Genomic DNA, 14,843 nt, shown 5'->3' on the forward strand with positions numbered 1-14,843 from the left:
ACTTTGAACCAATTATGTAGAAAGGCCCTTATATGTTATATATAACTATATATATTACCTGTCAGTCTTGAGTTGTCAAGAGTAACATCATAATTTCTTGTTAAACAACTGACCTTGGAACTACAAGCACTATGACCTATGACCTCACAAGCAGACACAGCATACAATATTGAGGCTACATGAGACTGAGATTTAATAAGATCAAAGGGTCTGTACCAGAGAGAAGAGGTTGGAATGACAGTCTTCTAAACTCGCCCCGTTCGCCACCCAGTTCGCTGCTGTAGTCATAATCATCCAGAGCCGAACATCCCGATTACAGCCGATCAGAGCCGAACGTCCCGATTACAGCCAATCAGAGAAGAACATCCCGATTAATCGCCGAATCCATCAGATCAGATAAATAAATGCAAACGCGTGTATGTGATTCTTCTGCTTTATAGTTTCTCATCGGTTAAATCCTTAATCGGTCCGACAGAATCAAGTGTTTTTAATCCATGACAGATAAAGCATCCAAAAATCATATAATCCACAACGACTCCATATACAGACGCTCGTGAAGTTTCGGATCATCCGGTTGACAGTGAAATAAAGAATCAGCCAGATCTCACACACACGCGCATGATCACAGGCTGCTTTCACTTTAATAACACACTCACACACACATTTACACTTACACTCACTCACACACACACACACACTGAAACAGAGCGTTAAAATCCTTCAGATTTCCTCCTCACAGACTGTAGTGAGCAGTGAACACATCTTCCTCCTTCCTCTGAGAGACCATGACGAAACAACGACACAAACACAAACAGCGATACCAATCACACCTAGTGGAGATCATTCAGCAATAATCATCAACACAAACACGCAGTGATGTTGAAATGACTCCAGTCTGAGCGCGCATTGTTCACGCGTGTCTCATACAGTAGTGCTGAGCGCGCTCCCGCGCGCGTGTGTGTGTTTGTGGTCACGTGATCAGGGATTACAGCAGCGCTGGAGAATCCGCGGTAATGGCGCTGTTCGGCCTCTAGGTGCGCCGCTGATCAACAGCGTCTATCATTTGTTCCCCTGTTCTGATTAGAGATTAATACATTATTATACACAAGTGTCAGATCTCTGTGGCTCAAAGGGTTGAATGTCTTGTTCATTTGCTTGTTGGGATGATTAATGATTATATTTTATATTTTAAAAAATGCTGGGTTAAAAACAACCCAAGTTGGGTTGAAAATGGACAAACCCAGCAATTGGGTTGTTTTAACCCAGTGGTTGGGTTAAATGTTTGCCCAACATGCTGGGCAGTTTTATTTAACCCAACTATTGTTTAAAAATTACTACTGTAGATGGTTAGGAAAATATTCAGCAAGAATTAGACACAAAATGTGCTCATCTAGCCATTTTTCCCAAAAGTGTAATTCAGTGTCGTCGTGAAGTAGTTTTTACACACAATGTAAAGTAATGTTGCGTTATATCCAGATTCTGTCCAAGTCTTTGATAACAGAAATCCTATGAGCTACAGTATATGAAGCTCTCGATCGAACTTCAGATTTAATACACAAACATACCTGGACAAAAGTCCCTTCAGTGAACAGTCAAACTTTCTTTTAGTGCCCTCAAGAAAAGATGAGTCTAACATATTGTCAGTCAGTAATTCATTCATAAAATCATTTAGTATGCTGAATATTTAAGTATCAATTAAAGCACACTGTACTATTCTGAACTCATAACAGTCTTACGCCTAAATGGATCATGCGATTTTCTGGATGGTTTTATATAAGGTCTGTTCAGAACAATGCTGTGAAATCCTGCGAGGCTTGACCTAAATCCTATAAACTTCAGCGGCGCAATCAATGTTGTGATAAGAACAGAGGCAGTAACCCATTTGCCAAATTATGGTTATTTCCGTAATGCATTGTAAAGCCCAGCTGTATCTGATAACCTGCGCTGCTGGAGAAAAGTAGATTCTGGCCTTGTGCCTCTTCTTATTGCTGAACGAGAGAGAGAGAAACACATCAGACAGATTAGAGCTGAGAGCAGCACATATTGATCTCAAAGAACATGGCATTTGTAGTTTCTTCATCTTGTTTAATATGCCCACCCGGGCTGGAAATGCCTCTCATTAGCAGCTCTTATTTTCAGAGCTGTTCTTCTGTAAATCACAACATGGTTCGCTCATGTGTTTAATGCCACAGAATGAGTCCGAGTTGTGGGAGACATAACGTGCTAATAATCTGGTCTAATGTGGTTTTATAACATTTATGACTTTAATAATGCATTTGAAGTTATTTAAGGCCTAAATACAAACTTCAAAAGCACAGAAGATCTCTTGCACTACTGGCTCATTATTGCATCTCATCTCATTTTACAGATGCTTGCGATCTTGAAAGGTTTATTTGAACCAATACAGTGTATCTACATGCAAAAGGTGTTGGGCAATTATAAATCACTTTTTAAATATATGTACTCGTAACATAAGTACAGTCCATCAAAACTGTTTAGTGCAACAAAAGACAAATCAAAATTCCAAAACATTCTTTGTTCTCTCTCTCTCTCTCTCTCGACAGACTCAAAACACCTCACTAGCATTTCCTGGAAAGGCGACAGTCTGGCAGAAGAATAGATGGCATGCATTATAATGAACAGAGTCTGACACGAGGCCATCGATCATCCAGCCCGGGAAAATGATCACACCGTGTTCACGCGAGAACCACTTCACAAAGACACAGCGCTTGCTCAAACAACCTTGAGCTGAATCTGGCCTTCACCTAAATCAAGCTACTGCTGATATGACATCATGTTTATGTATTTTGAAAATACATTTGTTACAAGAAATAATATTATGACTAAAGAGACAGCAAGATAGAGCAGTGTTTAGTGATGACATAAGAAATCAAATTTCCCTTGCTCTTTTGACATATATGAGGTCTTTGTACCATTAAAAGATCCTGCAAGTTTCAGAGCTTAAAACGTCCTCTTCATTACAACGTATTTATTTAATCAAGCTCCAAAAACAAGCTTGTTTTGATATTGCAGGATCTGTGACGTCACACGGGCAAATACATTTACATTTACACCCCGCCTACTGGCATTGAGTCATGTCAAAAGCAAACAGAAGCCATTATAATCATTGACGCTGTCTACACTGGATATACAGTATACAGATGCGCCTTCAGTTTCTGATATACTCCACACACTTGAGTCTGTCGACAACAGGACAAATGGAAGAGTGAAAGAACATTTGCTTTGACGTGTCCAGATTAAACAGCTCGTTTGCATCTCTGTACAGACTTCAGAAGGATCCCAGTGTCGGAAACAAGTGGCAGAGGATTTTATGTTTTAAGGTTTGTGCCTTGGAGAATAAGGGATCAGCTGAACAAGCACACTGTAAATCCTGCACTCCTACAAACAAAGATATCCTGAAGAAAAAGATCCATTAATCCCTTGAATGTTAATCATGATAATCAGCCTCTCTGAGTCCAACTAGCATTAAGATCAATTTCTGATCACATGTGGCCAGTTGAGAAAGATCATTAATTGTTTACACCTGATCATAACAATTAAATGCAAACGTATCTGCTGTTTGACCTTTAGTAGCAAAAGATGTTGCTTTCGTTGGTTCTTGCTCATCTGTGTCCAGAAAAAAAAACAACACAGTTCCTGGTCCAGGCAGAAAACCAGTGTGCTAAACAAGTGTTTTTTCTTAATCCCTTAAACACTGTAAAGAGAACAGCATTCACATTTACATAATGTTTCAGAACGCTGCTTTCTGCAAAAACCCTAAAATAAACTGTTTTCTTTAGAGTGTGAAAATACAGTGTTTGGCTACAAAATGAAACGCATCATCTTTATCTAACAGTATATTGATAGTTTGCTCAGATCTCTATTTATTCATGTGAAGTTATCAGGTAGATCAGTCTCGACGTGTAGACTCGCTGTAAGAAAAGGTCAAGTTTTCCTGTCAGGAAATCCAGTGTTACACAACTGACCCCAACAAATTAACCTGTTTAAAAACAACAATCCAGTCAATCCAGAACTCAACCACACCTCTCTAAACCAGAACTCAACCAGACCTCTGTAGACCAGAGCTCAACCAGACCTTTGTAGACCAGAACTCAACCAGACCTCTCTAAACCAGAACTCAACCAGATCTTTGTAAACCAGAACTCAACCAGACCTCTGTAGACCAGAACTCAACCAGACTTCTCTAAACCAGAACTCAACCAGACCTTTGTAGACCAGAACTCAACCAGACCTCTCTAAACCAGAACTCAACCAGATCTTTGTAAACCAGAACTCAACCAGACCTCTGTAGACCAGAACTCAACCAGACTTCTCTAAACCAGAACTCAACCAGACCTCTGTAGACCAGAACTCAACCAGAACTCTGTAGACCAGAACTCAACCAGACTTCTCTAAACCAGAACTCAACCAGACCTCTGTGGACCAGAACTCAACCAGACCTTTGTAGACCAGAACTCAACCAGACCTCTCTAAACCAGAACTCAACCAGATCTTTGTAAACCAGAACTCAACCAGACCTCTGTAGACCAGAACTCAACCAGACTTCTCTAAACCAGAACTCAACCAGACCTCTGTGGACCAGAGCTCAACCAGAACTCTGTAGACCAGAATTCAACCAGACTTCTGTAGACCAGAGCTCAACCAGGCCTCTCTAGATCAGAACTCAACCAGACCTCTGTAGACCAGAACTCAACCAGAACTCTGTAGACTAGAACTCAACCAGACCTCTGTAGACCAGAATTCAACCAGAACTCTGTAGACCAGAACTTAACCAGATCTCTCTAGACCAGATCTCAACCAGATCTCTCTAGACCAGATCTCATCCAGACCTCTGTAGACCAGAACTCAACCAGATCTCTGTAGACCAGAACTTAACCAGATCTCTCTAGACCAGATCTCAACCAGATCTCTCTAGACCAGATCTCATCCAGGCCTCTGTAGACCAGATTTCGACCAGAACTCAGCCAGACTTCTCTAGACCAGACCGTTTTCGAACTGCGTACGTGCTCTGGTGCGTCAGGGGAACCCCGGAGACATAAGAGGGAACCTGCGATTGAATGAAATTCAACATTGACTGCACAACTGATCTACTATTCCATTTATTTCAGCCAAAATCATTTTTAATGATGTTTTATTAACAAAGTTCAGGAGGAGCACGTTCAGATAATTAACCTAATTAACACGAGAGAGGCGAATTCAGTTAATCAATTCAATTAACAATAAGAGGTATATATACAGCAGACTTACCTTCACTAACTATCACAACCGGATGGAGTACTCTGCTGGTTTGGGCCAAAATTCCGAGCTCGGAGCCCTTCCCCCAGACAGCACACCAAATATACCATAACCTTTAAGGCAGGAACACACCAAGCCGACGGTTGGCCATCGGGCAGTTTTTGTTCGTAGGCCGATTAAGGTTTCTCAGTGTGTTCCACACCGTCGGCTGAAGTTGGTCCTCGTCGGCTTTTTTTCGGCCGATTCGACATGTCGGTCCGTCGGGCCATCTGATCATTCTGATTGGCTGTCCAGCTACTGCCACCTGCCAACTGTCAGCTGTCGAGCATTGGTTTGGTGTGTCAAGGCAACTTTGGACCAAGACGCTGCGACATGAGCCAACCCCGCAGTCTGCTTTCGTCGTTATTAGTTTGTCGACGTCAGCTTGGTGTGTTCCTGCCTTTATCTAATTAAATGTAAGTGTGAACTTGTGAACTTTTCTTAACTTACAGCAGTTAAACCTAGATTGAGTCTTTCTCAAAGTGCAGCAGTAAACTCTCAAATTAAGTCCTGCTGTTTACTTTTCAGTCTTTGCCTGCTGAACCTGACTGACCTTCTAGTTTTCCCTGCCAGTCAGACTCTGCAGCATGATTTCACCATCCAGCTAAAGTACATCATCAATTACCCCATCAAGGTCAACAAGAAATCTTGGAATAATCTTTGATGACCAACTGACCTTCAAAGACCACATTGCAAAGACAGCTCAGTCATGCAGATTTGCACTATACAACATCAGGAAAATGAGGCCTTTCCTAACAGAGCATGCAACACAACTTCTCGTCCAGGCCCTGGTCATTTCTGGGCTTGATTACTGCAATGCTCTTCTGGCTGTACTTCCATCATGTGCAATCAAACCTCTACAAATGATTCAGAACGCTGCAGCACGTCTTGTCTTTAACAAGCCTAAAAGGGCCCACGTCACACCTCTCTTCCTGAAAGACAGCCCTTTTTTAAGCAGTTAACCTCATCATAAAAAACCCTATGCTTTCACTTCCTTTAATCCCTCCCTATTTTAGCTTATACTACGCAATGTTTGAAACTTTGTATTTTGAGCACTTCTTGTTTTTGCCTATTCACGATGAATCACTTGCTGTATTCCTCACTTGTAAGACACTTTGGATAAAAGCATCTGCAAAGTGAATAAATGTAAATCTGTTTGTAGTCATGAAGGACAAGAAATGTTTTTATTCTTTGAATATTTACGAAGGAATCAGTCAGTCTTTCTCATGCAGTTTTTCCAGGACTGTAGAAATGAGCGGAGACTCCTGTCCTCTTGTGGCAGATGAATGTGTCCATTGAACAACCCATCCATCAGGAGCTTCTGCAGATTAAGTCAATTCATCAGCCTTTTGTCTCTCGGGCCTCCTAATGTGACCTGATGTCGCTCACGGGTGTCTTAATGAGCTATCATGGATGTGAACGAGGGCTGACGTTTGCTCAAGCAAATTAAAGCATTACTCTCACGGTCGCTCTGTGCTTCCCTGAGCCGCCGATTGCAGCAGATTTCTAATTATTCTAATGAGCGGGAGATTCAGCCCTGAGGCCGCGAGAGGACACTGTTATTACTGCATGTGTCAATGTTTAAGAGCAGGATGACGCTGAGATCACAGGCCTGATCCAGACCACAGACACCAGCGGATAACATTGAGAGTAACGGGAACGTTCACGCTGATCTCTCCACTGCCTTCATTTGTGCAACCTTTTTTCATAGTCCACATCATTTCCAGCTTTATATTCATAATGTTAATGTTAAGAATACCTTAATGCCTAACAGTCTGCATTAAGCAGTGGTTCTCAGTCCATTACAACCCTAAAAATAAAAGCTTTATTGGCATCAGTGGTTCCAGGAAGAAACTTTAAGATCCATAGAACCTTTCCATTCCACAAACAGTTCTTTACAGTTCTTTAGATTTTTAAAATGTTCTTCTCACCAATAAAAAAAAAAAAAATGCTTCTCTTAAAGGGATAGTTCACCCAAAAATGAAAATTATTCCATGATTTACTCGATGCGTTTGTGTAAGACAAATATCCTTGTTTAAAACTTTATAAAGTAAAATAACGAGCTTCCGGCGCGACAGCCATACACATTCGACATACGTCCAAAAATACGTTATAGCGTAGGACATAGCGTAGTACGTCATGTGTCAAATGTATGCAGCCATTCACAACCATTATAAACCTTGGAGGACTAAGGATATTTTTAAATATATCTCCGATTGTGTTCGTCTGAAAGAAGATAGTCATATACACCTAGGATGGCTTGAGGTTGAGTAAATCATGGGATAATTTTCATTTTTGGGTGAACTATCCCTTTAAGTACTGATCACTGAAAGGTTCTTTGAGGAACTAACAATGGTTCTTCTGTGGCATTGCTGTAAAGACCCTCTTTTTGAAACTTTATTTTTGAAAGTGTAGAAGACACAAAGAAGCCTCATTTTAAAATGATTTCTACAACCCCTGGCAAAAATTATGGAATCACCACACTTAGAGGATGTTCACTCAGATTTTTTACTTTATAGCAAATAAACAAATCACAGATATGACACAAAAAAGGTTTTGTTCAGTAGCTTAACATTCTGGCTCAGGAAACATACCTCAAACAAATCCACTTTTGTTATTATTATTAATGGCATGTCTTTTTCCAGAGCAAGTAGAGGAAAAAAGCATGGAATCATTCCAATGTTGAGGAAAAAAATATGGAATCATCTCTTAATTTCCATTTTTGACAAATACTGGGACGTGTCTAAAAATGCTAATTAGTCAGTTGTTAAAAGGGAGTGCTTGCACCTTAATGGGTTGACTTGGCTAATTGAAATGAAATATGTCCCCAAGAAGAGAGTTCTCAGTTGAAACAATGGAAAGGATTATAAAAATTCAGTATGGCCGGAGTATGGCCAAAGAAGTTGGTTGCTCCCAGTCAGCTGTGTCAAAAAATTTGGTGCAAGTATAAACTAAATGGGAAGGTTATAAAGCAAGACATACGGGCAGACCAAGGAAGACGTCAAAGCGTCAAGATAGAAATCTCAAAGCAATATGCCTTTACAATAGAAAACACACAGCAAAACAAAAGAAAAACAGACAATTTTTGGGACAGAACTGTAAAAAACCAGCTTGAACTTACATATAGAGCTTACTGAGCTTACATATAGAAAAGCCAAATGAAAATGAGTACTAACACTTAAACAAAAGAAAACAAGGTTACAGTGGGATAAAGAGAAGCAATCATGGATTCTGGATGATTGGATGAAAGTGTTATTCAGTGAAGAATCACGAATCTGCATTAGCCAAGGAGATTATGCTGGAACTTTTGTCAGGTGCCGTTCTAATGAAACAAAGATGACTGCTTGAAGAAAACAATCAAATTTCCCAACTCATTTATGAAATGGGGGTGCATGTCAGGTAAAGGACCAGGGGAGATGACTCAATGACCAGGGATCATTACCTCAACAGTAAATGCACTGGTGTACATTGAAATTGTCGATACTTTTCTCATTCCATTGATAGAAAATAGGTTTGGTGATGATGAAATAATTTTTCACGATGATAATGCATCTTGCCACAGAGCAGAGTGTTAAAGCTTTTCTTCAAGAAAGGCATATCAACTCAAAGACATGGCCAAACAGTCCAGATCTCAATCCAACTGAAAATTTATGGTGGAAATTATAAACACTGGTCCATGACAAGGCTCCACCCTGCAAAGCTGATCTGTCAGAAAGTTGAAACCAGCTTGATGAGGAAAATATTGTTTCTCATTAATGAAGTCCATGCCTCAAAGAATTTAGGCTGTCAAAAGCCAAAGGAGGAGCAACAATTGTGTTTTTGTTGATGATTCCATACTTTTTTCCTCTACTTGCTCTGGAAAAAGACATGCCATTAATAATAAAAAAAAAAAAAAAAATATATATATATAAGTGGATTTGTTTGAGGTATGTTTCCTGAAGCCAGAATGTTAAGCTATTGAACAAAATCTTTGTGTCATATCTGTGATTTGTTTGTTTGCTATAAAGTAAAAAAATCTGGGTGAACATCCTCTAAGTGTGGTGATTCCATAATTTTTGCCAGGGGTTGTAAACCTGGAAAGATATTGTAAATTAACAAGATTTTAAATCACAATGGGCACTTTTACAGAATACACATTTTTCTAGTTAAGCTCTAAAACACTGCATTGGGTGGAAAATGAGTAAATCCAGAAAACCATGAAGAAATCATGTAAATCCATTAGTTAATAGAGTGAAATCTTGAAGAACCTTTGGCTATTAAAACATGGCTATTAAAACGTACATCTGTCCACAAATGTCTTTTGGTTCATTAAACACTATTTACATGATAAACATCTTGCTTTTAAAGCTTTTGCAACATTGTCCGTGTTTAAGAAACAATTGCAAAGTTAGTCCAATATTCTAGACCCATATTATTGGCCTCCTGAGCATCATTCCAGACGCTTGGCTTTTCCTTCCACATGTACCAGCAACAGTTTGAGCAGACTGAAGCTGCTTGACAAACAATGGCACTCAAGCGCCCCCCAATGGACAAAACACCAGCACTGACATGACAAAGAACACCAAACAGCCACATCAGACTCTTTATTGAGCATCAGTATTTGGTCAGTAGATCTCTGCTCGGTCTGTAGCCCATGCGTCCTCCTCTCCAGAAACACAGGTAGTAACTCACAGCCAAAACGCCCATGACGGTCACCAGCAACGCCACGATTGCAACCACCAGCAGCCACACAGGAAACTCACCCAGACCTGCACATCAATGACAGGCATTACAAACTTAATGTCATGACTAGGGCTCGGTTGAAAAATATCGATTTCTGATTTTAACATCACATTCTGATGAACTTAAGCTGATTCTTAATCCTCAAGAACTGATCTTTTAGTCTTTGCTGTTTTCAGTTGCTGCATGAACAAAACATCTGTAGCTCCTGCCATCCAATAATCACAAACTTTGATGCTTCTGATATGAAACAGAATCTGAGCTTTCATATTCTGTCAATTACAAAATCCTGTATAGTGTACAGCATTAGTTCAGAGAGATCTCTTTCCTTGAGAAAAACTGGCATGTACTATACCTGATATATCCAAAAGAATCAATATCGAAAAATTGAAATCACAAGCTTGTGAACCCAAACATGAAATGTGTAAATTCCCAGCCCTAATCATGACAGTAACATGGTCTTTGTTGAACATCACCAACCACGTTCAGTGCTCGACAGTGTGTCCAGTGACGCGCTGCTCTGAGAATCATTCTCCACAATCACAAACGGCCCGAGAACTTTACGCGCCGACACGCCTGTGAAGAAAGTCAGGTTGTTAATGCTCGCGTCCCGCTTCAGAAGAAACGCTCGTGATGGCAGGATCACGTACCGTCCATCATGGCGTCTGTCCTCCACAGGCAGGTGGAGTCGCAGCAGGAACAGGCGTAACTCTGGGACGGGTCATCCAGAAGCTCCCATCTACAACAGAACGATCATCACAACGGATTTACAACCTCCTGTGGCTCTACATGAGGTCCAGACATTCAACAGCCAAACCACACAGAAACCGAAGCGTCTGTGAAGGACCTGTGCTGCTCCTGCACGTAGTGACACGCCTTCCGGTCCATGTTCAAGCTCTGGACGGCAAACGCTTCCAGGTCACAGTGAAGGAAAATCTGCCCAAAACAGTGACCAACTGAGAATGACATCAAGCAATGAAAGCTCAACAAGGTGACAAACACAGAAACAGCTGCCCTCACCTTCTCTCCGAGAGCAAACTTGAAGGCTTCGAGATAGAGCCGTATTTCATCAGGACGCTGCCGCGGCAGAAAGCTTGAGTTTCCTGCTTTACTTTCCATCAGACACCTGTGAGACGATCATTAAACATGCAGAGCAGTACCATTACTTGTGGGCTTTTTATGGAATAGTGGTTTATCGGTGCACATTTGTTTTAAATTCACGTGTCTCGTAATCTTGAATCAGAATAACTTCCCCTCCCTCTTGCAGCGACATCTCTTTACTGATGACGTGGGCGGGGCAACCTGTAATTCATGAGATCCACCAATAGCAAACCACAACCATCCAATCAATTCATACCCTGCGTTGGCGATGATGGGATGCACCTGAGTGGCGCGGCTGATGTCGGCATCGGTGGCGAACACGCAGCTCTCCAGGTAGATCCGCAGTGGCCTGTGGCTCCACGGCTCCACCGTGGCTCTGACGGGAATACTGGAGCCCAGTTTAAACGTCAGAGATGGAGCAGGACCGCTGAAATCAGCTGCAGAAATCAATGCTTGTCTGATCAGAGTCATGCAGAAACATCCTCCTGCACATGCCATTCACGTGTTCATATGCGAGTTCAGCAGCACGCGTCTCTTTCCCCATCTGACCCTACGGACACTGTTGAGTTGATTTTAAATCGTAAAGCACTACATTTAGCATACATGTGTTATTGTTAATGTAAGAACCAACCGTATATGTACCCCGTTTTACTTTCATAGTGTGACATATTTGAGTGAAACATATGAAGTAAAAAAAAAAAATTATGCATGGTACATCTTAATTATGACAGTCAGTTATGACTATTACTTCTTAATCTCATTTATGACTTTGTGACAATTTCGACTTTTTAAACCTCATAATTATGACTTTAATCTCAATTTCGAGCTTTTGAATTGATAATTATGACTTTTTAATCTTGTAAATTCAGTTTCTTAATCTCAACTTTGACTATCTAAATTTTGACTTTTAAATCTCATAATGGCTGTCAATTTAAACTTTTTAATATAATAACTTTGTATGTCAATTATGATTTACAGAAGTATGGTTTATTTCCCTTTTTTGTGATTAAATGGGTTTCTAGATCAACAAGATATTTAAAGTCCCCCTGTAGTCAGTAATTTTATCCCTTAAAACTAATCTTTGATCACCAAAATGACAATTTCTTCATGCCTTAAATATAACTTGAATGTAACTAACCCTTGCCTCATTTAGTATACGCTGATCTATGAATATATTCCACTCACTCGCACAGACTCAGAGATCCACTCGGTCAACTTACTGAGGTAAACGCTGCACAATTTTATCGCTTTTTACAATGTCGGACACATAAAGGTAATTAATATGATTAGCCTTTTGCTTGACTATGTTATCAAACAGCTAATAATGTGTTGCTAATGTTACATGTCTCCCTTACTTCAGACTCAGACCAGTCACAATTATATGCTAAAGCCCGCTGGCACGTTGACGTGATTGGTTACAAGGTAGTTTGTGACGCAAGAAACACCAGCGATTTCAAACCGCGTTTTTGAAACTGTCTTCGATCACTGCGGTTTTAAAGAAAATACTCAGCAATGGTGTTGATTTATGAATTTGCACATGGTTTGTCTTAAAGCACAGCCTATTAAAAGCATCATAGACAAAAACAAACAAAAAAGCAGAACATTAATAAGTTTAATCCATGAGGCTGGCAAAAAGTGTCTCAAAGTTCTTTCAGATGTGGAGCAAGTCACTATTTGAATGAAAGTCTATGAAGAAAACTAAACGGGGAAAAAGCGAGTTTCACTGACTGTTCATGATCTCCATGTTGAAGGTCTCCGGTCCTTCAGTCACGTCCGGTTCCTCAGCGCTGAACGCGCTCTCCTCACCTACAGGTCTGTGCCAAACAAGACAAACACTTGAACCAAAACTCACATTCATCCCACAATCATGACTGATGCCAGATCACTTACAAGTCATAGACACACTGAATCGACTGTGAAATGAAGGGAAGTCCAGGTCGTCGCTCATAGATCAGCATGTTGGAGTACGTCACTTGGCCCGCCACCACCTTTGAACGCAGTGGAAGAGAATCAGCGAGAGATTGTTCTGCGTCAAAGTCTCTTTAAGACAAGTCATTTCACTCAGCGGCCATCTTTGAAACGCCTCTCGGGCATGTAGCTCCTATCTCTTTGAATAGGGAAACATCATTCTCCAAAGCTGTTCAAGCTTACGATTAAGTTTCACATTTGAAGTCACCAATGAAATCTGACAACAGCTGTCTCATAAATTGTTTCTAAACGCTCGAATCATGACAAAAAAAACGAATTTTTCAAGCTGGATCAAGCCAATGCGCAGTCCTAAGTGCGCGTCTGATTGTTTCTAATAGGAACCGGAGCTTCTAACGGCCGCTGCAGTGACGCGATAACTGTACCAATCAGCGATTGGCTCTTATTTAGATGGCGGAACTTATTCCGCCATATTGCGCGTTGCACTTTCTCCCATTCATAATAATACGAGTGACGCGTCTATCTATATATAAAAACTTTGTGTTTGCTCTGATTCAGCTCAGTACCTGCTTGATGAAGCCACAGTCATGCAGTAAAGCACGGAAGAGCAGAGTGTCCTTGGACACCAGGGACCTCGGCGGACAGTTTCCCAGCAGAGCTCTGGACGGATCCACCTTCTGGGAGAAATCCAGCCCAGGCCTCCAGCGCACCGTGACCCAATCATCAATGCCGCAGTCTATAGAGAAATCTGAACACAAACCGCTTCGGTTAACCTGACAGACACGACATCAAATGAAGCAGGAATAAAGAACACACCTTTCTGTGCCATTGTAGTGGCCACAAACATCAACAACAACCTCGCTGAAATCATTTTCAGCCAAACAGGAACGCAAGCGCCTCTCGTGCTTTAGTGGAGCTGATGGTAATCAAGTAAATCAGTAACCAGCCGCTCACTCACAGGTGTAAAATCACAACACACACACCTGACAAACACAAGGCACTGATTCTTGAGATAAAGGGACAAAACATATTTTAGAAGTTAGTTTTTATTATTTAATAATACATTGTTTTAAACAGATATATTTGTACACAAAGTTCTCAGCTAATGAACCATGTAAGGGAATAGGTTTTTCTGAAAATGTTTTTTCTTTCTTTCTAAAAATGTACATTCACTTCAGAACTTAATTTGTGTCAGCTCCGTCAGACACATTAAAAAGCATTTTAATTTGATCCATCCAATAACAGTGTAAAGTCTTCAATTATGTAATAATGGTGTTCAGTGAAGGAGCTAAGTGAAAAAATAAATTCTTTTAATATTAAAAATATATAACCAATGTTCTTAGGTAAATCAGACATGATATCATGTAGTTCAGTTGATGTTTTAATATTTTAACACAATGAATTGAAAAAAAGAATAAGACATTTCTTTTAAAATGAACAAAAACCTTCACCTGACGGTGTTAAATACTGACGGAGTTGACAAATACTGACGGAGTTGACAAATACTGATGAAGCTGACAAATACTAATGGAGTTGACAAATACTGACGGAGTTGACAAATACTAATGGAGTTGACAAATACTGACGAAGTTGACAAATACTGACGGAGTTGACAAATACTAATGGAGTTGACAAATACTGATGAAGCTGACAAATACTAATGGAGTTGACAAATACTGACGGAGTTGACAAATACTAATAGAGTTGACAAATACTGATGAAGTTGACAAATACTAATGGAGTTGACAAATACTGACGGAGTTGACAAATACTAATGGAGTTGACAAATACTGATGAAGTTG

General features: G+C 40.4%; 2 protein-coding genes across 8 annotated transcripts in view; both read right to left on the minus strand.

Annotated features, from left to right (window-relative positions):
- The window catches only part of LOC127513401 (mediator of RNA polymerase II transcription subunit 13-like), a 49,222-nt gene extending 43,082 nt beyond the window's left edge, over window positions 1-6,140 (minus strand). For 3 of the 7 annotated variants that reach the window (XM_051895141.1, XM_051895140.1, XM_051895139.1), the window contains exon 1: window positions 217-958. In XM_051895141.1, coding sequence (XP_051751101.1) covers window positions 217-294 — 78 coding nt within the window. In that variant the 5' untranslated portion in view covers window positions 295-958. Of the gene's footprint in view, window positions 1-216; window positions 960-5,268; window positions 5,878-5,971 lie in introns of those variants that run through there. The other 4 variants (XM_051895143.1, XM_051895142.1, XM_051895144.1 and 1 more) reach the window with 3 other exon arrangements.
- Window positions 6,141-9,863: 3,723 nt separating this feature from the next.
- Window positions 9,864-13,987, minus strand: LOC127513405 (zona pellucida sperm-binding protein 3-like). The gene is made up of 10 exons (XM_051895155.1): window positions 13,858-13,987; window positions 13,608-13,789; window positions 13,006-13,103; window positions 12,844-12,929; window positions 11,372-11,552; window positions 11,035-11,140; window positions 10,862-10,950; window positions 10,665-10,753; window positions 10,495-10,590; window positions 9,864-10,043 (listed from the first exon to the last, which is right to left on the minus strand). The coding sequence occupies exons 1-10, from the start codon at window positions 13,910-13,912 to the stop codon at window positions 9,889-9,891; spliced, it is 1,137 nt and encodes a 378-aa protein (XP_051751115.1). The 5' UTR covers window positions 13,913-13,987; the 3' UTR covers window positions 9,864-9,888.
- Between the last annotated feature and the right edge of the window lie 856 nt (window positions 13,988-14,843).

Source organism: Ctenopharyngodon idella, chromosome 5 (assembly GCF_019924925.1).
Source record: "Ctenopharyngodon idella isolate HZGC_01 chromosome 5, HZGC01, whole genome shotgun sequence".
NCBI classification, from domain to species: domain Eukaryota; kingdom Metazoa; phylum Chordata; class Actinopteri; order Cypriniformes; family Xenocyprididae; genus Ctenopharyngodon; species Ctenopharyngodon idella.